This window comes from Hippoglossus stenolepis, chromosome 22, assembly GCF_022539355.2.
Source record: "Hippoglossus stenolepis isolate QCI-W04-F060 chromosome 22, HSTE1.2, whole genome shotgun sequence".
In the NCBI taxonomy this organism is placed as follows: Eukaryota; Metazoa; Chordata; class Actinopteri; order Pleuronectiformes; family Pleuronectidae; genus Hippoglossus; species Hippoglossus stenolepis.
Genome location: NC_061504.1, coordinates 917,823 through 943,102, shown reverse-complemented (window position 1 = coordinate 943,102; position 25,280 = coordinate 917,823). Strand labels below are relative to the sequence as shown.

General features: G+C 41.4%; 2 protein-coding genes across 2 annotated transcripts; both read left to right on the top strand.

Annotated features, from left to right (window-relative positions):
- The first annotated feature begins 1,245 nt into the window (after positions 1-1,245).
- Positions 1,246-12,432, top strand: pnpla3 (patatin-like phospholipase domain containing 3). Its single transcript, XM_035146904.2, has 9 exons — positions 1,246-1,545; positions 2,535-2,767; positions 2,878-2,943; positions 5,774-5,983; positions 7,711-7,771; positions 7,871-8,047; positions 8,245-8,377; positions 8,518-8,625; positions 10,392-12,432. The coding sequence occupies exons 1-9, from the start codon at positions 1,338-1,340 to the stop codon at positions 10,666-10,668; spliced, it is 1,473 nt and encodes a 490-aa protein (XP_035002795.2). The 5' UTR covers positions 1,246-1,337; the 3' UTR covers positions 10,669-12,432.
- Positions 12,433-13,211: 779 nt separating this feature from the next.
- Positions 13,212-24,947, top strand: LOC118102020 (sorting nexin-4). The gene is made up of 14 exons (XM_035148154.2): positions 13,212-13,328; positions 14,671-14,795; positions 15,484-15,622; positions 16,575-16,724; positions 16,825-16,872; positions 16,965-17,020; positions 17,948-18,020; positions 19,536-19,597; positions 20,701-20,766; positions 21,177-21,266; positions 21,900-21,999; positions 22,374-22,519; positions 22,619-22,733; positions 22,826-24,947. Exons 1-14 carry the CDS (start codon positions 13,245-13,247, stop codon positions 22,871-22,873), a joined length of 1,302 nt encoding a protein of 433 aa, XP_035004045.1. The 5' UTR covers positions 13,212-13,244; the 3' UTR covers positions 22,874-24,947.
- Positions 24,948-25,280: the final 333 nt, after the last annotated feature.

Genomic DNA, 25,280 nt, shown 5'->3' with positions numbered 1-25,280 from the left:
CCAAAAACTCTGGGGAAAAAACACTCGCGCGTTTTGTTATGGTTCCTCTAAGTCAGAAACGTCATGCTTGAGTGACTCGATTGAGCTTCCTGGGTTTTGTGTCGTAACAAGGTACTGGAAGTCTCCCTACATGGCCTTGTTGTACCCGTTGAATGTCGGGGTTCGGGGGTAAATGATGGTCTTCATAGCCCCCCTCTCTCTCTCTGTCTGTCTGCTTGTGTGCTTGTAGTGGATGGGCAGAGGGGGACATTTAATTATGTGATTGGGAAAATTAAAACTCCAGGACAACAGAAGGGGAATACAAAGTATGGGATGCATATTTGATCATTTATATCATATAAAATATGTAATTTATATCGTTTCAAATCATGGGGGGAGAGGGGGGAGGGGGGAGCTGGCTCACTAGCATTTAAAGGAACAGGCACTCAAAACAGGTCACTCTGTGGAGGGCTGTTTTAGACAGGGTAAAAAGGGTGCTGTTTTAAATGATCCTTGTGGTATTTTGACCAAAGTATGTTACAGACATTTCATTAAGACCCCAAGGAACCATATCAACTTGTGGTAAAATGGGCATGCTATGTCCCCTTTAAGCAGCTTCATGCTGTGACTCATGTGAGCAGAGTGCAGATTATGGTCATGTAGGCTATTCATCTTCAAGTATACCCAACAAGCTCATGATGTTTGATCAACCCACAACCTCGCCACCGGAAAGTATCAATCATAGACAGTGAATAAAAGAGCCTAGTTTGTAAAACATCCTTAGGTCACAAAACACCATAAGTGTATGTACAGTATGTAAGATAACGGTTCATTTTCAAATATTACTTTTCTTAGACTTCAGCAATATGTCATTGGCTTTGTGTTTTCTAATGGAAATTGAAGAGACGCAAGACTAATATTCTGTGACGTAGTTGTATCAAAATATAAGCACATTCTCACATGGGGGGGTTGTGAAAGTTCTGACTGCTCCTGAACGCACCAGCAGAGGCTCCCCCCTCCCACTGTTCCTCTGTAAACCGAGTCCGTGTGTTTCAGTTCCGTAGACAGTATATAAACAGGGTCAGGACACACCGTGCTCAGACACTGCTCCGCGGCCGGGGCATGACCCGCCATGTTTCAATCAATCAATCAATCAAATTTATTTGTATAGCCCATATTCACAAATCACAATTTGTCTCACAGGGCTTTAACAAGGTGTGACATCCTCTGTCCTTAACCCTCAACAAGAGTAAGGAAAAACTACTAAAACCCTTTTAACAGGGTAAAAAGAAGGTAGAAACCTCAGAGAGAGCCACATGTGAGGGATCCCTCTCCCAGGACGGACACAAGTGCAATAGATGCCACGTGTAAAGGAGAACATGTTCGACTTAGACAGCGGCTGGAACCTGTCTTTTGCGGGCTGCGGCTTCCTGGGGATTTACCACATCGGAGTCGCCAGCTGCTTGCTGGAGAGAGCGCCCTACCTCATCGAAGGGGCGACCCGGCTGTACGGAGCCTCTGCCGGTGCGCTCACCGCCTCGGTGCTCGCCAGCCAGGCGTCCATAAGTAAGACACACCGCTGGGACTCGACAGCCTGGAGCTTTACGCCCTGGAAGCTGGAAGTTGTATTAATTGTATTATTGTTGTTGTTGTTGTTGTTGTTATTGCTGGTGGTGTTGGTGTTATAGCTTGTGTTTAGTGGCATCAGAAGTAAGTGAAAGTGTCCCGAGACATTGATATGTTTCTCCATCAGCTGCTTCAGAATAACAGGTTGAATTAGCCTTATATTCTAATTGAATTCTAACATGTATTGTGTGGTGTCCTAGGGGAAGACTCAGAAAGGCGTGACGAAATAATATTTATTATGATTATTAAGAATGTAAATCAGGGAAAGCACTGCCAAATAGTTGTGTTGTCCTCAGGGGACAGTAGCAATTTCTAAATGGGGCAATGAGACTTAATCCTAAGAATTACCAGCATTTCTCAGACAAACTGTCTTGAACCTTCCTCCACTGTCACCTCAAACCCACTGAACCTTTTCAGGGAGTCACTTGACTGGGATATCACATTGTCAAAGCATGCTGAGATAATGGCTCATCGGGTTGCTAGATAATAGCAGCTCGCGTGTAGGCTGTCATTAATGCAAATGAGGGACGTAACAAATAATAATACAGATTTTCTGATAATTATCCACTTTCTTTAAAGGTTCAACTTTTCACCCATGTTTCACATTTTCATCTCCACCGACCTCAGTGGCCACTTCTCATCAACACTGTCCAAATTCCACTAAACACACTTAGTAGCACCTTTCCTACTATGATTATTTAAAAAAAATATGGTAATAGATATGTTCAGTATGGGTTCAGATCTAAAACATTGGCATGGTACCACTAGATCGTTAGAGAACCCAGGTCTTTGTTGGTCATTGGCTCCTGGTAACTAAAGTGAATATTGATCCAGTTGCAGGTTGTCATTTGAAGCTGTGTGTTTTTGTTTGCAGTTCAAAGAAGGCATGTTGCTCCCCCTTTACCTTTAATGTCTGTTCTGTTTCCTAGCTAAATGCTGTCAGGATGTGATTGAAGTAGCGAAGGAGGCCAGGAAGAGGAACCTGGGTCCCCTCCACCCAACCTTCAACCTGGTCAAGGTGATAAAGTCAGGCCTGACTCGGGACCTACCCGCTGACGCTCATGTCCGGGCCTCGGGGCGGCTGTGTGTTTCGCTGACCAGAGTGTCTGACGGAGAAAACGTGGTGATATCAGAGTTTAGCTCCAAAGAGGAACTCATTCAGGTACGGGTTGGGGTTTATCTTATAAATCTGGAGAAGCCTTTAGGGTCTTAGAGTGTTGCAAGCCTCAAGAAAGAGATTTGTTCTGGTTCCAAACTGCACTCTGTCCACAGGCACTGATTTGTAGCTGTTTCATCCCCATCTACTGTGGGCTGATTCCTCCGTCTTACAGAGGAGTGGTAGGTGTCTGCTTTTTTTATACCATCTTAACATTGAGCTTTGTTTCCACGAGGGTCACTTATGTGTGAAATACATTGTGAAAAACTGTACATGTTTCATTACACGTGTTAGAAAACATTTATTGTATCAGTGGCAAAGAAAGATCGACATGTACAAGCCATATGTCAGAGGAAACTCTTCATGAGTCTAGATGGGCAAATTCTGTCATAAAAGATCATTTGATTTGCCTTTTGGTTGTAGCTGTGGTGAAAACCCTCCCTGTTATGTGACCGTATTCCAGTCAAATCCGAAAACAGGAGGCGACTGCACCGAATGCAACATGGATAATGCAGGTCAAGGTGCAGGATTGCCATGAGATCATTTTGTTCTCCATGACAGTTAACCATAATAAGTCACTTGTATGCTAAGGAAAAGAACTGTGTTAATCACTTTAGCTGCAGCACCAAGATACTGATATCAGTGTTGCCTTCACTTTAACTTATCAGCTGCTGTTGGACTTTTGACAGGGATTTCCACACCTTCTATCTTCTGTTACCAAATCACTCAGGTTGGATTCAGATCCAGTGATATCATAATTACAAAATACAAAGGTCACGTTATCAAGCAGATTACATGAACTATTATAAAAGGACACAGAATAATCACTTTAGCTTAAAAATGAACAGTGAATGAACATATCTGCTGATGCTGTTACTCGGCATGTAGGCACTAACCTTACAGTTCAGCAGAAATCAATGTGCAAAAAGTTGAAATGTTATTTGAATTGCGTCCACTGATAGCAGCTGAATTCAGAAGTCCAGCTGAAAGCAGTTCAAATGTCAAAGTAACAACATACCAAAGTCCTTATCCTAATGACATGAATGTTATGAAATGTATGTATTAATTCTTAGTTTCCAAATTCAAAATGCAACAATAAATGGATGTTGCAATTCAAAGTGTGTATGTGATGATATATATATATATATATATATATATATATATATAGCAGGTCACACAGTGAGTCCAACAATCTACCGCTACATTCAGTGGAAGTGTTTACATGTTACAGAGCTGTCTGTACAGTCTGTCTGTACAGTATGTCTGTACATTCTGTCTGTGGATTCTGTACATTGTGTACTTTCTGCTGCCCAGATACAAGACTCATAACCCTAGATAGTGTGTCTCACTGACTTTGTGCATTAACTTGAGCCGTGACACCTTGTGGACAAATATTCTTGAGGAGACCAGACCAATGTGAAGTCAAATATCGATTTTTAAGAATTTGTTAGTGATTGTTTAACTTTAGATATTTCAGAAAGCTTTTATGGATCTGTATAGTTCGCTCATACTTTTCTAGAAAGCAACTGAAATTAAATTGTAAATTAAACTGGTAATTTGGTAGTTACAAGGAAAATGGACACAGTGTTTAAATGGTATACTTTAAATATATTGATACAGGGTGTTTTAGTCCGAACATACCTGTACATTGTTATAATAATAATAATAATAATAATAATGATCATAAACATTATTTATTATTATAAATAATGACAGTCAATTATACAATTCAATTAATATGGTGAATAACGTTTCTAAGAATATATTAATATGTGCTTTTCGGTCCCTCCAGGATGTTGTGATGTTACAATCACAACAGTTAACACAAATACAAACAACCTTAAAATGTTGTCCTATCAGCTCAACCTTTTATGCACGTTTGACCAAACATTGCTATCTCCCGTGAGTTTCACCAATCATAGCATTGAAGAGCCTCCTCTAATAACGGCACCCATTATCATTTGCAGCAGTCATTTGTTGGTGGTAAAGGAGATCCTCTAAATCCTCCCCTCACGTTAATCATAGATTCACTCTCCTCCATGTTCGCTCTTCATTGCTACAGCTGGACATACTTGAAACTAGGACCATGCAAGTCTCTCTGGTTATCATGTCCCTGTTTCTAAGATAACTCTGGTTTTTATTTGGCATTTCTTTGTTGCCATTTCTTTTTAATTATCCTTAGACATATGGTATGTGTCAAGCGGACAAATCCATGATAGGCTATCTACAGGTAAACGATATACTGTGTATCAAAGGGCTTTACAGACCTAGAGAGCAAGGAGGATCCCTCTCTTAGGATGGCGGGATTAGCCTTGGGGGGGGGGAAATGTGCCGAAAATATAACAATAATATCACAGCGTGATTCAAATTGACCAAATGTTAATTAAATTAATTACATTTGACAGAAAGATGTACAGTGTATGCATAAGTACACATTTACACATATAAACGTTTATACACAGTAGTTTATATACACCACTGTGATAAGTGAATCATCCTCACTGATCTGGGCCTGCATTTTCTAAAACTTTCAGGCTAAATGTTCTCTTGTGAAATGGAACCGAGTGTTGTGTGACTCATGTTTACAAAGACGTCTCATATCAGAGGAGCTGCAGGACAAAGATGCAATGGTTCAAAAATATGTGACCAAAATGTGTGGATACAAGTATGGCTCTGTGTAGAGCCTGGGTCAATTAACACAGTACAACAGTGAATAACAGTATCCAGTGTGTGTTCGGGACCGGATCCGGATTCAGGAACATTTTTTTTCACCTTCTGTAACATTGGAAGATGGAGTGTTTTCCCAAATTTTCACCTCTTTCCCAAGGATTAATTCATCAATCTGGACAAAATAAGACACATTTAGTGAGTGTGTGAAATTTTGTGAAGCTTGATTAAATTCAAGGGGACTGTTCGGCTTGGCCGAGTTGGATGTTCTACTAAGTGCCAGTGGAGCCTATACAGTACCTCTATACCAACCGAGTGTCTCTTTACCCTTTTCGGTGTCTGTAGCGGTATGTGGATGGTGGGATCAGCGACAACCTGCCACAGTCGGAGCTGAAAAACACCATCACCATCTCTCCATTTTCTGGCGAGTGCGATATCTGTCCCAAAGACGGCTCCACCAGCTTCCACGAGCTTCGCTTCACCAACACCAGCATCCAAATGAATTTGGGCAACATGTACCGTCTCAGCAGAGCTCTGTTTCCACCAGAACCCAAGGTAGGTTGCACACAAGCACCAGGGTTGTTCTTTGTTAATTCTCACATATCACAGGGGTACACGTCAAGGCATGAAGCTGCATAAAACCATCAACAACGCCTGTCCGATGTGGCATGGCTGTTTTAGTTTCACTACTCTTAATCTCCCTCCACTCCATTTAGCCATGACACAGAGTAATATACCTATATTTAAAAATAAAACAAATAACAAATAATATAAAGTTTAGCTTCACTTTAAATTGCACTTACATTGCACGGTAAGTCGCTTTGGATAAAAGCGTCAGCTCAATGATATGGAATGGAATACCTCCTGCCTCTAATTCACCTGCTGCTGCGGTCCCTCTGGTTCCTGTGATGACTATTTAATTACCTTTAAAAGGATCTGACCTTTGACCTTGTTGGGGTAGAGCTCTGTGGTGTGTTGTTGTCGCTACTCACCGCTCCTGTCACATGTACATGTGTGGTATGCTGTCGGGAGCCTATGATTGTGTAATGGAGGTCACAGATCTCTAAAGGGGGCATTTCTGTTCTAACCACATTCATAGAGGGAGGAATTACCATGCATGAGGGACTTCTCACAAGAAAACACACACACACACTTGGCAGATGCAACACTGAAGTGCATAGCAACACAGGATTATTAAGAATTTTGACCCATGACTCATGTGGTGTGAACACTGTAGCCCTGTGTGTGTGTGTGTGTTTAAATCTTCCATAAATCTGAGCTGAAATGCAGTATATTTCTTTGTTTTCTAAATTATTTTCCTTTTAACATACTGTATTTGTTCAGTATATTGTAAAAATTATGACAGCTACATAAAAAGCAACTAAAAGGCTCAGTGTGTAAGATTTAGGTGAAAGGGATCTATTGAAAGAAACTGAATATAAAAATATCCTGGTGATGTTTTCACTAGTGTGTGTGTGTGTGTCATCTAAACTGTACACATTGTTGTTCTCCTTACCCTAGAATGGGCCTTTATGTTTAAATACGTTATATTTACATCAGTAGGGGGCCCTCTCTACGGAGGTCGCCATTTTTCTTTACACTAGTCCAGACTGGACAAACTAAACATCTTTTGAGTTTTGATGACAACTGAGGGCTACCACAGGTTCTCTGTCATGTTTGGAAGGGGAGGGGGAGGAGAGGGTGTTCAGCTGCAACATGCAACTCCACCACTAGTAAAACTTGAAGTAAATATATCAGTGTTTTTTTAACTTCATTTCATTATTTGAGTCAGAGCCGAGACAATTGGCACATAGCATGAAAAGAAATAGTATCGGCATATATCTCCTTATTAAACCATAAATTGTTATTTGTGGTTTAATGGGGTTTTAATATGTCATATAATATTTGTTTCCGTTATTGCTTTTTTTACACAGCAAATTAAATGGAAAATCGTAGATGATTCTTGTCGTGGATTAGTGACATGAACCTAATTGACTGTATTTATATAGTGTTTTTCTAGTCTTTTCAACCACTCACATTTATACAAACATTCTTACAGCGCTTCTATTCACAGACTTTTTTCTATCACACACTATTCATACACTGCTGGTACAGCCGTCAGGGGCAATTTGGGGGTTCAGTGTCTTGGCCAAGGACCACCGACCTTCTGGTTATTGGATTGCCTGTTCTCCCTCCTCAGCCACAGCCCTGGAAGTCAATAAAGTGAAGACTAATCTTCGCTTTTCTTCTATTAATAAGATGGGGTTTCTTCCTCTCAACAGGTGTTGGCTGAGATGTGTCAAAGTGGTTATAAGGATGCTCTACGCTTCCTTGAAGAGAACAGTGAGTACTTTGCTAATGTGTTGCTATGACTCTTAAATAACCATGACAGTCATCTTAACCTTTGGACTGTGTCACCCATGGCATGTTTTGTGGTACCAGACCTGCTGATGTTAGAGCGTCCGACCCTTGGACTCACCCCGCCAGAGAGCACCTCCGACTGCTGCTGCAAGCACACTGAAACAACCAAAGAGCGGGTGCTGCGGAGGCTCCACCTCCGGCGTAAACAGCACTGGTGGTTGGATGAGGAGATCATTCTGCCTACACACATTAAGAAAGGTGCCTTGTAATCTCACACTCAACCGGCTTTTGTGTTGATGAAGTTATGTTTGAAATTATTGCAGTTCATAGTAACTTTTGAATTCAATTCAATTCAATTGAAGATAACAAACCACGTCAAGCCTCTTAAATTGGTGTGTAAATAATGGCTCCAACATTCTGTATGTTTTACTGGTGCGGTTGTCTTCATTCTTCAGTGTTCTGCGAGGCCTGCCAAGAGAAGCCTGGTCTGTTTGCCAAGGTGTCGGAGATGCTGCCAGTGAGAGTGGCCTCCTACATGCTAATGCCATGCACACTTCCTGTACAGTCAGCCTACTCAGTGGCACAGAGGTGAGGTGTCGCTCTCATCAATGACAGTAATCTCAGCTTTCAGAAAAAGAGTTAAAACTCATTTCCACTCATCTTTTAACCAGAGTCACACCCAGGGCTAAGTTGCTTTTGTTTATGATGGGCGTTCTGCTCTGCTGCAGGCTTGTGGAGTGGATCCCAGAGGTGCCGGCTGATGTGGGCTGGCTGTTTGGCGTGGCTGCTGATGTGTACCGGCAGGCCCGGAAAGGAGGACCAGCCCACTCCATCAGGTGATAAATGAACTTCCAGACAGTGTCATTTTCAAACACAGTGCTAGAGCAGTGATCCTCAGCTGACAAACTGAATGAAATGATATCAATATCTGTTTTTTGTTTTTCTACCTACTACTACCATACATTGATTCACCGCCACAATATCAACAATTATGTAGATTTTTTATTTTGTATTGCTTCAGCTGGGTTGTTGAGCTGTGCACAGTGCATTGATTCACTTAACCCCTACTTGCCTCTTTCTCTCCATGCCTTATCTGCCCCCCCTCTCTGACCGAAACATGGTCACGTGCAGGAGAAGGGATTGTTGTTGCTTTTCCCCACACGAGGAAACAGCTGACGTTGCTGTTAGTCGATACCCACTGCCCGTCCACATGGATAGTGTTCATTTTAATTCATTGTGACTGTGAATGTTCGCTCCTCTGTCCAGATGACTATTTCTTAAGAGGCACAAAGACAGTCTGCACCAGAGGTTTTAGCAATATACAGAAGTAAGGAACTGAAGAAAACACGTGGAACAGTGCAACCAGTTATCATATCAATTTCTTTGGCATGTTTTTAGGCTTCAGCCAGTGCTGCTGTGGGTCAGAAAGGGTTAATTGAAGCTTATAAGGAGATGTGGGGGAGTAGGAGGGGCAGCAGACACAGATGCTCTGTGTGTTATTAGAAATGATTTACACAGCTCAAATATGCCCTTTTGTTCTGCGGGTCATCACACACCACCTGGTGCAGGAGTCACTCCCTCACTGTGCTGAACAGCAGGAGCTCGAGAGGTGAAACTGAAACAAAGAGAAAGGAATACAGCATAACTGGTCAAGTTAATTATTATTCAGGACTACACTCAATTATGATAATAAAGAATAATAACTGATTGTAACCATCACTCCTCAGTTAACTGCCTACTTGGTGGCCTACGTATCTATTTATCATCATGGTTTTCTTATATTTTTCTGGAGCCCTCTAACACTGATAAAGGCTTATCAAAAGAACTCTGAATGAGACTCCGACCCCCACAGTGTCTGCTTAGACAAACGTAATTAATGACCCATGTGCTAGACTCAATATATCCGGTCTTTGGAAAGAGCCAATGTGGAACAGTACAAACAAACATTTCACAAAAGGTATATACTTCCCATTAACCCAACCCAAGCTGACACACACAGGCACAAACACATATTGAACCGCAAAAAGCAAATTAAGAAGATTGGGTAAGATAATGTTTGGAACACTGTGTAAAACATATGAAGGTTTAAGGCAGCATTTGTCAAAAGATAGAATAACTCTGCTGTGCTATGTGAACTGTGTTTTGCACAGATATAGAAGATAATTTATGTTACCAAAGGCCAAGTCGCAAATGTCATCTGAACAATTTGTTCTTGTTCCCACACAGTTGTAATTGTTGTAATAGGAAAAACAATGTTAGAGATGAAAGGAAATAGAACAGACATCGAATCTTTCAGGGTAGGATTTCCAGACAGAAATGTGACTGGGGTAATGTGGTGGTTTCTCTGGGAATTGGGGCATAAGTCATTGCACTAAAGACTGGCTTGTAACTACTTGACAATAACATCACAATAAATATATGAACTCTGGGTTGCACCAGTTTTTTCAGATCCTATTCCCATATTTAAAGCAAGTGAGTAACAACTGGGTTTACCTCTGGTTTGTCAGAGCCAGGGTTAAGTACTGAGATTAGGAAAGCACTCTCTAAATGTAGTCAAGTCACTTTGATGTTACAATCTTAACATGTATAATCGACTTCACAGTGAGCCGTGTCTGAGGAAATGCTCGAGTGTGCCACCTCTACCTGCAGAGCACGACAAACCTATGCAAAGAGACAAGCTGCCGGCTCTTTCCTCATTAGACCTCCATGGCAACTACTGGGAAATCCACGAATCTACATCCTCATCCTCATCCTCATCCTCATCCTCATCCTCATCCTCCAACAACCACCATCATCCTCACATCACCCCCACCTCTCCGAAACAAGTGTGCTTCTTCGTCAGCTCACAGGATGAATCCAACAACCACGCACAGCAGTAAAAGACTCTTTTTATAGTTATGTGATTGGATTTCCATTCTGTGAGGAGCTGGAGGACTAATGATCAATATTGTGTGAATGTTTTGAAGGAGACACACATTTGTCACATTGTCTCTGAACACTCCCAGAAGTACAAAGTGTATTATATTTTAGTGAGCCCTGTGGAAGACAACATTACAATTCCCTCTGGATAATGGTTGTGTTTACCAGTTGTGTTGGTGGGCCTGACTTATAACACTGAAAATACGATTTGCTTTCATCTACTCCACCCCCCCATGTGAAGATGGTGCAGTAGAAACTCTTTGACAGTCAGATGATCAGAACAGAGCAGGTCCTGAACACTGACTGGTTAAACATTCTGAGTTTCTTTGTTGTTTTATTTAAAAGTAAAATAAAATGAAAGATAACTGTCACAGTCTAATTTTGAAGAGTTTTTAACTGATAACTGATCTTTTGTGCTTTGCAGTCACATTGAGCCGAATTTGGAAAGTGTTGCCCCCCTGTCCATAACACATATCATGGCTTGTCAAAGTCTTTTTGTTTAAAATGTAAAATCATTTTTGAATCATGTTCATTTTTACAGTAGTGGGATATTTCCAGGTGCCATGTGATGGCTTTTAGTGGCGATGACGCTGCTTCTGGCAGCCACACAGGAGGTCTGCAGGCCACATTTCTAAACATCAGTATTCCCTCCCAGTTTTGAACAAATTCTGTCTATATAATTATACATTTTCCTATCAATCTGACCAGCTTAATTTTTAGACAGTATTCACTTGTTCGCTTGCTGAGCATGTTTAGATTCTGGTCAGCTAACCAGTACTTTACATTACAGGTACCTTCATGGTCAGTTTTACCTCCAGTAAAGTGACTTGGAAATTGTTGGCTTATTTAACCTGACCTATCAGACTAATGTTACAGGGTCTCACATTTCACTCTGACTGTAGCCACATCCATTGGCTGCAACCATGTGCGAATGGGCCATCAGAACTGGTGGAAGGATGAATTCAGCCAAATAGAGAGAGGTCCTTCAAGAAAAGCTGCTCAAGAGTCCACACAAACTGAAAAGGATTTTAACCAAAGCAAATCAATTTGTAATATGAGTCAATAAAAGTGGCCATAAAAAAATAAATTGTACACAACCAGTGAGTCTTTTACAATAAACCATATCCTCATAATGTTTACTTCGGTAAGGACTGTTGGAGAGGTGGGGATTTTATTTTGTTAATGTTTATGGTTGTTTTTTTTTTATATTGTGTTACACAGTATGTATAAATTGTATACAGTTTCAATATATTTGTTCATTTCAATCTAGAAAATATTTGGAAAATGTTTGCATACAGTGCAGGAGGAAGTCCTATGTCTGAATTAAAATATGAACATTATAGCAACTTAGCTTACTAAGCTACGGACTTTCAGTGGAACTAAATCTGTAATGTGGCAACATCCCATTGTGGGGATGCTAATAGGTAATGTGCAAAATCACAAATTATTTCAATGGCTTTACACTCTGTAAAACACACAACAGCCTCTATGCTTGAAGAGAATGTAAAATGTCACTATAGTTTGCTCCCACAGCAACAAAAATGTTCTTCTGCCCCCCGTCTCACTGTCTCACTGTCTCACTGTCTCACTGCTGCTGTTGTAGACAAAATGAAAAACTAAAAAGTTTTCAGAATTACAGCAAAATCAACAGTTACCTGTACTGCTACAAAGCGAGGTTACAAAAATAAACAGAAAATGACAAAATAAAGTGCAAAGTAAACTAACTGACTAGTGATGAGTGTTTATTAGTTAAAGTGAGAGCAGGTCAGAGTGGAGGGAGGACACAGGAACTCCAGCTCGGTACAAACCAAACTTCTGCTCATTGAGCAGCTGTGGACCAGAGAGGAACTCACTGTTTCCACTGTTTGTTTCCACTGTTCTTCAACAAAGTCACTTACCGGCTGCTTCGCGTGAACACCCCGTCTGGGAGCGCGCACACACAGACACGCACACACATTTTCTCTCGCTCCTGGTATTTCAACTGATGGCCTATACTTTGACTAAAAAAAAAAAACATGGAGCGTGAGAGAAAGACATGCAAATAAAAATGTCTTGTATTTAGATTTTTGTATTTTAAAACGAAAAAATCTAATTTATTTCATGGATTTAACCCTGACCCTGGACTAGAACATTTTTCATCTACAGTAGTTTCGAGGGACCTTCAGGGGAATGTTGCTGATTTCCCTGCTCACCCAGAGTTAGAATAATCATTTGAAGAAGAATAAAACAATAATCAATGTCTTCTTGCAGCGCAGGTATGGAGTTAGTACGATGTGCGCTCAGGGTTCGGTCTGAAGTCTTGTCAAATATAATGTTAGGCGTCTTTGCCCGATTGTTGAGTGTCATTACGAAGATACAAATACTAGGCAAGTGAACTACAGTGAACTGTAGTGGGTTGAGCGGAGGGGAGCGTCTGTGGAGCGTCTGTGGAGCGTCTGTGGAGCAGAGAGTCACAGGAGGACGAGTGCATCTGTTGGGTGAGGTGATGCTTTGCGCATGCGCATTGGCTGACCCAACATCATCACTCCAGAAGAAGATGGCGGAGAACGGGAAAGAAGAGCTGGTGATCACTGACGCTGACTCAGAGCCACTGGCCGGAGGAAGGAGCTTACACGTCGTGGTAGGACGATCGCTTCATCTCCTCGAGTGACTCGTAAAACTGCTCGTGTGTGTGGTCTCCCATTGCACCTGTATCCAGTTGTGGTGTTGTGTTCAACGTTGTCTCACTGAAAACATATTTACTGGACATCATTTCGGATTATTGTTCGACATTTAATTAGTTGTGTTTTAGAATTGACCCTGTCGTTTCATATCCCGTTTCAATGGCGTGTACATGATAACATTCGCTTGTCAAACTGTTTCCTGACATGCCCTCCAGAGGATGACTGGAGAATTGCTTCATAAGAAAAATTGAACCAGTGAATGAGTAGGTAGTGGAGCAGTGATCCAGATGTGTGTCTGTCACTGATGTGTTCAGGTAGTGGAGCAGTGATCCAGATGTGTGTCTGTCACTGATGTGTTCAGGTAGTGGAGCAGTGATCCAGATGTGTGTCTGTCACTGATCTGTTCAGGTAGTGGAGCAGTGATCCAGATGTGTGTCTATCACTGATCTGTTCAGGTAGTTTAGCAGTGATCCAGATGTGTGTCTGTCATTGATGTGTTCAGGTAGTGGAGCAGTGATCCAGATGTGTGTCTGTTACTGATGTGTTCAGGGGAAAGAGCAGTGATCCAGATGTGTGTCTCACTGATGTATAAAGGTATCGGAGCAGTGATACAGATGTGTGTCTGTCACTGATGTGTTCAGGAGAAGCAGCAGTGATCCAGATGTGTGTCTGTCACTGATGTGTTCAGATGAAGGAGCAGTGATCCAGATGTGTGTCTGTCACTGATGTGTTCAGGAGAAGCAGCAGTGATCCAGATGTGTGTCTGTCGCTGATGTGTTCAGGAGAAGCAGCAGTGATCCAGATGTGTGTCTGTCACTGATGTGTTCAGATGAAGGAGCAGTGATCCAGATGTGTGTCTGTCACTGATGTGTTCAGGAGAAGCAGCAGTGATCCAGATGTGTGTCTGTCGCTGATGTGTTCAGATGAAGGAGCAGTGATCCAGATGTGTGTCCGTCACTGATGTGTTCAGATGAAGGAGCAGTGATCCAGATGTGTGTCTGTCACTGATGTGTTCAGGAGAAGCAGCAGTGATCCAGATGTGTGTCTGTCGCTGATGTGTTCAGATGAAGGAGCAGTGATCCAGATGTGTGTCCGTCACTGATGTGTTCAGATGAAGGAGCAGTGATCCAGATGTGTGTCTGTCACTGATGTGTTCAGGAGAAGCAGCAGTGATCCAGATGTGTGTCTGTCACTGATCTGTTCAGGAGAAGCAGCAGTGATCCAGATGTGTGTCCGTCACTGATGTGTTCAGATGAAGGAGCAGTGATCCAGATGTGTGTCTGTTACTGATGTATAAAGGTGGCGGAGCAGGGCTGCAGTCTGCTGCGCAGGATGGAGATCTGTGTTGCTGAGGCTGAGAAGAGGAGCGGCAAAAATGCCGTGAACATGCAGGAGATGTTCACCGTGTACCTCATCGAAACAAGGTGAGCACAGCAGGATCTTCATCAGCCACTGTACAGGGAGAGATGCTTTGATGTGTATTCATGTGTACCTCCTCTTGTTTTGGCTCTGTGTTGCATGTATTTAGATCTGTCTTATGTCTGTATGGGCTCGGCATGTGGCCTGTAGATAACAACAACAACAACATTTTTCAGGCGGTATCTTGATGCACAGTCTATATCTCGATATATCTCAAAATCTCCCCTGAATGCTTTGATGCATATAATCCCACTCGTGTTATGATGATTTCCGTCCTTCGCCACACATCACTAGGATTAGCAGGAAACAACATTGTTACTCTATGTATCTGTGGTGGCAACTTCTGTGAATCAAGCACAAAGTCAAACCGTTCTTACTGTAAATTTAATCCAGCATCTGCAGATGGACTCACAGTACACATCACCTTAATGACATGTACAAATGAGTAAAGACAGAGGAGAAATCTGTGTTCTTATAACCCACAGCCCCCTCCCATTGGGTATGTAAAGGTATTTATTACCCTCCTGACGTCTTATCAGGGTGGGAGACATCCCGCCTTCACGTCTCTGTGAGTGTTATATTGTGTGACCTGGGATTTGTTGCATCCCCACATGAGTAGATCGTAGATATCACACACCCTTGTCGCTAGAAAAACAACTTGACCAAATTACTCTGTGGTTTCAATCTTTCTAGGCCAATGGATGCAGTCGCTGAAGGTCGTAATCCAGCCCCCGACTCTCTGTGGAGGAGATACAGTGAATTTGAGCTGCTGCGGAGCTACTTAATCGTTACCTATCCATACATTGTGATACCTCCTCTGCCTGAGAAGAGGGTGAGTTCATTGTCTTTCTAAACCCTGTTCAGTGATTCTAGAAATGTCAAATATACATGCTCTCCTCTACACTTCTTTCAGCTGTGTCATTGGACACAGAGCAATGGAAAAGTGAGCAACAACATGGCCGGCTGGAACCTTCACTAAGACCTCTCTCAAAATGACCAAGTTATAACACTGACCCCGTTCAGACCTGATATTAACATTGGTCCTGAGCGCAAATGCGTCCGAAGTGCGTCCTGAGATCCGATGACTCAAACCATAATCGGAGGTGATCTGGGATGCGTGTCGGCCACATTGTTTTCGCTGTCTGTACTTTTTTTTCGGTACTTTACTCACAATGTATAACAAAAGATAAGGAAACCACTTATACCCGGGCCACATTCCTCACTATAAACGGTTGCTTACTTACGGCTGCTTACTTAGTCCCGAACTTGAAGGAAAGGTAACGGTGCCACACACACACACACACTGACTCCGCTGCTCACTTCTCTCTCTCTCTCCCTCTCCCTCTCTCTCTCTCTCTCTCTCTCTCTCTCTCTCTCTCTCTCTCTTTCTCTCTCTCTCTCTCTCTCTCTCTCTCTCTCTCTCTCTCTCTCTCTCTCTCTCTCTCTCACAGACTCAGCTGACGTCTCTGATCCGCTACAGTTTAAATGTCCATTTGTTTGAAATGACCCGACAATATCAACACTGATCACCGCATAATGATCGATACTTTTCTTAAATGAGTCAAATCTTCCTTCATAGCTGCGCATTCATTCATAATTCAGCTCGTCTCTCGCGCTGACACACACTCACACACACAAACAGTGTAATCGGACACCTGTGTAAAACTCCGACTGGGTGAAAACAACAGAATTTGTAAACTTCGTTAAAGTATGGAGATGGCAGGGCGCGCTCGGTTTGGCCTGATATATATGTATACATATATACTTTGTTGTCTTGCATACAGGCAGAGTTTGTGTGGCACAAGCTGACTGCAGACAACATGGACCCAGACTTTGTGGAGCGCCGCAGGGTTGGGCTGGAGAACTTCCTAATGCGTGTGGCGTCTCATCAAGTCCTCTCCAATGACAAGATCCTTTACCACTTCCTCACCGAGGTAAATGCTGTAGCTCAGGGTTAGGGTTAGTGGTTCACATGATCTTGTGTAGATCCAAAGCTGATCAATAACTGACTTTTTTCACAAATGTGTATGGCAGGAACATGGCTGGAAAGAAGTGGTGTATGAGACAGGCTTTCAGGCAAAGGTTCTGAACTTTTCTCACTTCTTTGATTTCTTTGACAAAGACTTTCAGTGTTCACAAAGCTGGACATCTGACTCTTCTCACTCTTTTTGCAGGCAGATTCCCGGCTAAGAGCTCTCAGTGCCACCTTCCGGGTGAGAAATACAGATAAGTAAGTTAGTGTTTCCAAAACACACCGTAAAGCAGTTTCCAGAGGATGTCAGGAGAATTGGGTCCAGACATTCTCTGGAGTTTGCCTGTCACATATGCACAACACAGCAGGAGATTCTCCACTCAGGTTCGATCACAACAACACAGAAACCTCTGTGTTCCGGTTGAGGGATGGTGCAGCAGGCAGCGGCAGGATGCAACATGTAAATTCTGCTGCAGAGATCATGTGATTTTGTTTACAGCACTGACACTGGCGCATTGTCATCACCAAAACCTCTTTCGACACCTTCGTTGGTGTCTTCTATGTGGGAAAGCTTTTTCATCTGGAGATTTTCGTTTTAATTTAGTTTTCTTCATGTTTGTGTTTGTTGCATATTAGAAAAGTCATCAACATCACATCTTGCGGAGGCTCTCCTGCTGTTTTTTCTCACATGGGCACTTTCAGACTTTCTGCTGACTTTTTCCAAGGGGACTCGCCAGAGAAAGTACACAGAAAGTCTTCAGGCTCATAAACATTTGGTTTCACACACTAAACTGAAATTACAATACCAATAATGTAATGTACACATTGGCTTCACCCAATGTGTACCTTCATTTAAGACCCATTTTCAATTAATCTCAATTTTCTCAGCTCTTTGATTCATCATTTTATCAATAAAACATCAGAAAACAGTGACAATCACAATATCTTTTTGCAGAAGAGGACATCATAAAGTCCCTTTTGTGCAATCAATAGTGCAAAACCCCTAGTTATCTAACTAACCATGATTTCAGAACACAAAAGCTGCAAATTATCACATTTGAGAAACTGGAACCATCAAATATTTCAAAATTTGCCTTAGAAAGTGCATTTAATGATTTAACAGTTTATCAAAAATAATAACACAACTAGGTAGAAAATGATTTGTGTTTATTTTATCTGACGCAGACGCTTCATGGATATGAAACACTACAGCGATGAGTTGCAGTCCCACACATCTCAGCTGCTCCGAGCCAGAGCAGTAAGTCTCTTTTACTACCTTCCTGTCTCTCTCTCTCACTCTCTCTCATACACACACACACAGACTGATTTCATGTTTATGTAAAATATTGAAATAGATTGCTTAAGATCTCTAAACATGCAACAACTGGATGTATCCACTTAGGGGCAGCAGCAGGGACGTGCACAGACATTTTGGGGGGGCAGAGGCTCAAATCAAAAAAGGTTTTTAAAACAAAAGGTTGAATATAGTAGAACATCTCTGACTTACTTAACAATTTATTTACCCTCACACTCACACAATTGTTAAATACTCAACAGTTCACACAGAGACAATGGTCTTCTTTGGTATTCACTGGGTTTATCACAAGAGAAACAACGATGCATCTTGATGTATTTCAATGTATCACATCCTCAATTTCCTATATTATTGCACATGGCTGCTTTTTCATCAGTTAATATTAGTTACTAAAATCAGTCAAATATGAACTCTCTTTTTATTTAGAAAGTACTTTAAAAAGTATTATAGACTGTGACTGTTATTACAAGTGTGCTGTAATTTACAAAATATGGTTTTCAAGTCCATGACAGTGGTCAGTGCTCTCCACACTGATTTGACATTCACTCAGTTTATACCTGTGTGCTGCACCTAAGGACAAAGGACAAACTCTGATTATAGCTTTTCCTGTATCAAGGTGGCCCCAGAGTTGTCCGCGTCACGATGCATCTAAGAATCAAGAAATGTCCACAGCTCTAGTGCTCACCACTGTGCAGGAGACGTGGAGGGAGGGAGGGAGGGAAGAGACTAAGTCCATGTCTCCAGACCTGATATTTAGATTTTTTATTTAATCAATATATTTGTTGACAGGGAAGCTGTGCACAAACAGGAGTATAATATTCATTTATTTTAAAAAAGAAATGGAAAAAAAATCACTCCAGAAAAAGGGGCACTTTCTCATGAGGAAGAAAAAGGGCAGGGGCTCAAGCCCCGGTTGATGTCTATGTGTGCACGTGTATGGGCAGCAGAAAGATGGGCTGGCTGCCGGACTCCAGAAAACCCTAAAGCCACAGCACCACTGCTGCTGCAGAGCACTGATCACCTGTTTGTTTACAGTTTATTAATGTCATGTATCGAGTGTCCAAATTGCACCAAATGCGACGCTGCACTTCCTTGGGCCCTACACATGCAGAGTGTGAGGATATGAGATATGCGAGCAACATGTAGACTGGCAGATGGACAGACAGACGTTTCTAGAATTATAAGATGAATTGCTCTTAACGACCTATGTTTAATCCCCCATTCCATATTGTGAATAAGATGTGTATTATATATATTTAGAGCAGGGGTCACTAATAGGTGGACAGGCCTACTACTACATATTTAAGGTATTGAGGCATGATTACTAGATTGTGCATTAAAATAAAAAAATGAATACTTCTGTCAGCTGCTGGGCTCTAGAGGCTCGGGAGCCAGTCTTAAAATGATCTGCATGTTTTATTTGAATACTCACTTTCAGTTATTGTCTGTCTCTCGAAGAGAGTAGCTGATCGACTCTATGGTGTTTTCAAGGTCCATGGGAACTACGGCAGAGTCTTCAGGTGTGACGAGAAGCGTAAGAAAGTGTAAATAAGGACCTGGGGCCTGTGCTACGAAGCAGGATTACTGGTTATCGTGTGAACTTTATTGGTCTACTGGTTCTTGACAGGGACATAAATGTTTATTAATACAAAACAGCGGATATCTTCAAGTGGAATGGTATTTCTGCTCCAGATCTTTCATGTGTCCATTATAACAGAGCTTCAAACAAATGGAGGGAGAGTTTATCACAATATCTAAATGCATCACAACTTTTATAGCTTAATTTCAATTCAGCAAACGTTTTTTATCCAGACACAAAACCACGAGGAGAAATAAAAACTCAGACCTCTGATGTCTTTCTTTTAAAAAACGATCCACACACCATTCAATATTTCCATTATTATAAATGAATATTTCAGTCAGACTGAGCTCATCACACATTAACTACTTCTCTCTCCTCTGTGCTTTGGCATCAGAAAACGGTCTGAAATCACGTTTAACTTTTTTATCAGCATCACATATTCGTAGTAGTTGTTGTTCATCATCAGACGAAAAGGAAAAATACTCACTAAGTACCTTTAAAAAATGTGCTGCTTATTTACAGATTATCTTTAGCAGTTTACTTAAATAATTGAAATTATACCTACCTTTTCTCTTACCTCATACCGGCAGAAAGACTCTTCTCATATCGTATTAAGAACTTTATTCATGGTTGTGATGATGTCATATCACGACTCCGCCTCTTATCACATGACCATACTGGTATCTGGATAAGAAAACCCAGGGTATATAAGAGCTTTGATAACTAGCTTCGTAGTAGCCTGCAGTTCATCAGAACCTGGGCAACATCCCGAATAACAAAAAAACTTCCTGCTGAACTCGCTTCGTAGTACAAGCCCCTGAATGGTTACTTGAGTGTGTGTTGTTTACATTGTCAAGTCAATTGTATAAATACAGCTGATTCAGCATGTCCAGAACATCTCAGTCCTTAAACCCTTAATTCAGATAAGGAAAAATGAAAAGAAGTTAATGTTCTTGTGTCTAGGAGCGTGTATGACAGACCCACACTAATGTGCGCGTGTGTGTGTGTTTGTGTGTGGGTGCATCCATGTGTTCACTGCAGTGAGTGGAGCGCCATCGAGAAAGAGATGGGAGATGGACTGCAAAGTGCCGGTCATCATATGGATGCGTGAGTGTTTCTCAGACATTGATGTATTTGTGCCAGAATTGCCACATATGAAGATCACAAATAAGTGGATGTTTTTCTTGAATGTGATTTCTTATGATCAGCTTGAAGGATATCAACTCTGCCTTTTGGGACCTTCTTTAAAATCAGTTTTCACTTGGACACAAACATTAGCTTACTGAATTTCAAAGGTCACAGTGAGTCTGAAATGGCACCGGCTAGCGGAGGCAAACAACCGTAGGGCGGTAACTCTAGTTTTCTCTCTCTCACACACAAACAAATCGACATCACCCCCATCTCATCGTGCAGCCGCTGCCACAAAAATAATCTAATTCTGTCAAAAACACTTGTGCCCTCCCACTGCCAGCAGTGCTGGTTATAAAGACAAGTTGCCTTTTGTCTCCCACTTGCAGATATGCTGCCTCAATAGATGATATCTTAGAGGAAGAGGAACATTATGCAGACCAGCTGAAAGAATATCTCTTCTATGCTGAAGCTCTGAGGTAAGATATTTTCACCCAGTTGGGTCTGTTATTGCACATGAATAAGCCAATTAAGAAATGAGATGCAAACATGACATAGTAAACATAGGGAGTTATATTTGAAAGATGTGTCTGTCAGGGGCTGTAGTTAGATATTCGTTCGTCTGGATGGTGTGCTTTTGGATGGATCCCAGTGGTGAACGGGAATTTGAGTCATGGGATCACTAGCTGAGATGGCTGGTGGAAGGACAATTAATCCCGATCATTATTATTATTTTGCTTCACAACTTTAAGGTTGTACAGCTGGCACATAACACTGCAGGATTTGTCACTATTACAAACTACTGTGAACTAGAGGTCGTTTTCCTCATCTATGAGGAAAACGACCTGAGCTGTCAGTGGCTCCAAAGACTGTTGTTGGATCACAGATTAAGTTTTGGTCTTTTGTCAGAAGGTATTATAAGTGGATGAATAGATCATCAGATGTTGAGCAAATGAAACCACTGCACTTCAGAGTGCTGTACCTGTCGATGAATAATGAAAATTGTATTTATGACCTGTTATTTGGCTACAAATGTGTCTTCATGCATCCCATCTGTTGTCAGTGGCTCTGTGTGTTCTGATGTGTATGATGTGATGCTGTACTGTTGGCAGGGCAGTGTGCAGGAAGCACGAGCTGACCCAGTTTGAGCTGGAGGTGTCCTCCCAGGACCTCATCTCGAAGAAGCAACAACGTGAGGAGCTGGCCACAGGGGTACACTAGACTCATGTTCTCCTGATTCTTAGGTCCAGATTTTGCTAATGCAGTAAGCCAGGGCCAAGAACGCCAAGTGTCTTAACTAGTTTCAGATGGACGCATTGTTTAAACAGCAAATGCACTTGTGTCCCACATAGGCAGGTGAACAACCACAACTATTACACTAACAAAACTGGATTTGGGCACAAACTGAAAACCCTTTCTCCATGAGTGTTTGACCATGAGATGAGATTGTTAAAAGCTTACAAGCATATTCTCTCTCTTCAGTCTTAAAGAGCCATGGTTGAGTTTGTAATAGATGTCAAACTTAGGTAAGACCTTTTATGAGGAAGCTACCTTCCACCCAACTGCTGTGTTTGTGGTTACATCAGGTAGTACGGACATTCTCCTTCAAAGGAATGACCAACAAGCTCTTTGGGCAAGAGGCGCCTGAGCAGAGGGAGGCCAGACTGAAGCTGCTAGAGGAGCTGATAGCAGAGGGGGAAGACACAGTCAAGGAGAAAACAGCCGAGTGCGAGTGAGTGCCGGCACACTGTGTGAAAGCAGCTCTGTGCTGAAGTAAAGAGAACATTTTGATGTATTTTTGTGTGTGTTAATCTGATGTGTATCACTGCAGAGAGCATGTTGAAAAGGCGTGGGTGGACATGCAGCGTTTTGAGGAGCAGAAAGACAAAGATCTGAGGGAAGCACTTATCAACTACGCTGTCATGCAGATCAGCATGTGCAAGAAGGTACACAACAGCACACCAGGGCAGCTTTAGGCTACAGAAGCATTTTAGTAGTCGTGGTCATAAACGTGTTTTTATTTCTTCTCTCCCTGCAGGGAATACAAGTGTGGAGCAATGCCAAAGAGTGTTTCCTCAAGATGTAAAGTTGAAACCATATCCCAAGGTTCTCCTCCCTCAGTGATGGTTGCAAATGGTGTCCTCTGGTTGAGGACACCAGAGACATAACGTCTCATAAAATGTGTCTGAAAATAAGGTAATCTCAAGTAACTGCAAAAATGATTTGTATGCAGCTATTTTGAAATAGTGAATGACTTGTGGATTCAAATGGCAAAGGGAAGTGATTGATCACACAGAGCATCGGGGTTCACAGGTTTTTCTCTAACTTAAATGGGCGCTTGAACAGTTTTACATGATAACAGTCAAGAACCAAGTTGTGGTATCACTACTGTACATCAAATGATACAACAAGGGATTCTTCTATAAAGAGTTTGTGGCTATTCATTTTTTGTAAACATTTATTAAGTTAAAACAGCCGTATGCCCACTGTCAGATCCCAGTGTTCCCCTGTACAGGAGTTCCTGACCAGCTCTCCGTTTAAAGGGTCAGAGTCTCAGGCCCTTGAGAGATTTACTCAAAAAGAGATTCACTAAAATTTGTTTAAGCTGGTGGCGAGGAGACACGCCTAGCTTCTAACTGCCTACGTCCAAGCGTTTACCCTGCTGCCACTGAAATAGTCCTATGAGAAAAGTTGTATTTCAGTCACGTCTGTTAACGGCAGCTCTCCTCTCATAATCTGAGCACTTGCAAGTTGCTAGGAATTGTTTAGTGGCTTTTTCAAGCCCCAAGGATCTATATAAAAATGATTGGCTCGAGTAACCTTTAAGAATCTGTAAGTTGTTAAAAATCACCAAAGAAATCCATCTACCATCATACTGAGCATAGATTCAATGTCCGCAACTTCTCTATTAATTAATATCTTTATTGCATTTGTTTTAGCAGGGGCAACGCGTACAGCATTAAATCAAAATACAATATTAAAGTTTAAAAGGTAAAAAGTAAAAATATAAAAGATAAAAACTTCAGCATACTAAATTGATAGCATGATTTATTTGGGCTCGGCCGAAGCCACCTCCCATTTCCTACCAAAAGTCTGAATTCTGTTGAGAACTCCAAACTCAGTACAAATTCCAATAGTTCTGTATCCACAGAATGAATTGTGTAATCCACAGCTCTGTTACATCCTTACATTTCACGACACTACATACTAAACATTGATCTAAAACAGCTGTTTGCCAACACACATACACATACACATACATATATATCTATATATACAGATTTATCTATCTGTATATATAGATCGATAGATCTACATATGGTGGGGGACAGGGGCTCTCCTTTGCAGGTCAATGATATTGTTCTGGGCTGTAAAAAGCGAGCAGAGCGACCTGAACTAAATCCAACAATAGGTTATATATTTATCTTTGGTTTGAATTACAGGTGTGAAAGTGACCTGAGCCTCATGAACAGATCTATGAAGGTATCTCAAAGTTATTATATGATGCTATTAATTAATAGCATCTAAACATCTAAACTGGCTTTTGCTATGAAAACATGAAGTTATAGTTCTAAAAACAACATAATGCAAGTGGCATCGGAAGCTTACATTTCTGTGTTATATGAATAAATCAAAGAGCCTACATGTTGATCATATGCAGTGGTGTCCAGGGAGGTGGATTGCACTGATGTACATTAAGCTGCGCATACTAGTCATGATACTCATTCTGAGATGATATTTAACTCTGTATTACATATGTTATAGCATTATATTTTGTATTTCCTGTTGCAAATGCTTCCCACGAATAAACTCTGAGGGTATTTATTGTCATATTTAAAACTTTAATGCTAAATTTTGCATTTATTCTATTTATTTGAATAAACAGACAATTTTTTGTGATGGTTATGTTTTGGTAACCAGAAATTGTCTGATATACTGTAGATGTATTCAAACTTAACACATAAATATGTAATTTACCATACGCTTACAGTCGTCAGAACATCTGAAAATGTTTTTTTCTTTTTTGGCCTTTTTGTTTGACCATTTTTTTATGGTATTTTCATGTATCTCCACATTTGCTTGGATTTAGAAAACAGCACACAAATACATGTAGTAGTAGTTTAATGACTTAACAGAAAATAAATGTGGAAACCAGCTGACTCTGTCTTCTCTGTCTTAGTGTCATTCATCTCAAGCAGTAACTGCATAGAGAACCATGAATCTGGGGGGGAAGTATTTAGAAATATGTACACGGCAAGTACACTGGTTGGCGGAGGCATACAACCGCAGTGCGGTAATTCCAGGCATTTGAATCTGCCAATATCCCAGACTCATAGAAATAAGTCCCCCAGCCATGCCTGATTTTTTTTCATCAAGATCCATGAATTATTACCTCTGCCAGGAAGGTTATGTTTTAGTCTGTCTGTAAACAATATTACGCAAAACTACTGGACAGATTACCACAATTTGGTGGAAGGATACAGTTATGTTTC

What these genes read in the sequence shown, in the direction of transcription:
- pnpla3 (XM_035146904.2), top strand. Translation starts at nt 1,338, where the DNA reads ATGCCACGTGTAAAGGAGAACATGTTCGACTTAGACAGCGGCTGGAAC. An exon ending in TGTTTCCACCAGAACCCAAG is followed by an intron (nt 5,984 to 7,710) that starts GTAGGTTGCACA and finishes TCCTCTCAACAG; the next exon opens with GTGTTGGCTGAGATGTGTCA. An exon ending in GGACCAGCCCACTCCATCAG is followed by an intron (nt 8,626 to 10,391) that starts GTGATAAATGAA and finishes TCGACTTCACAG; the next exon opens with TGAGCCGTGTCTGAGGAAAT.
- LOC118102020 (XM_035148154.2), top strand. Translation starts at nt 13,245, where the DNA reads ATGGCGGAGAACGGGAAAGAAGAGCTGGTGATCACTGACGCTGACTCA. An exon ending in AGACAGGCTTTCAGGCAAAG is followed by an intron (nt 16,873 to 16,964) that starts GTTCTGAACTTT and finishes CTCTTTTTGCAG; the next exon opens with GCAGATTCCCGGCTAAGAGC. An exon ending in GAGAAAACAGCCGAGTGCGA is followed by an intron (nt 22,520 to 22,618) that starts GTGAGTGCCGGC and finishes GTATCACTGCAG; the next exon opens with AGAGCATGTTGAAAAGGCGT.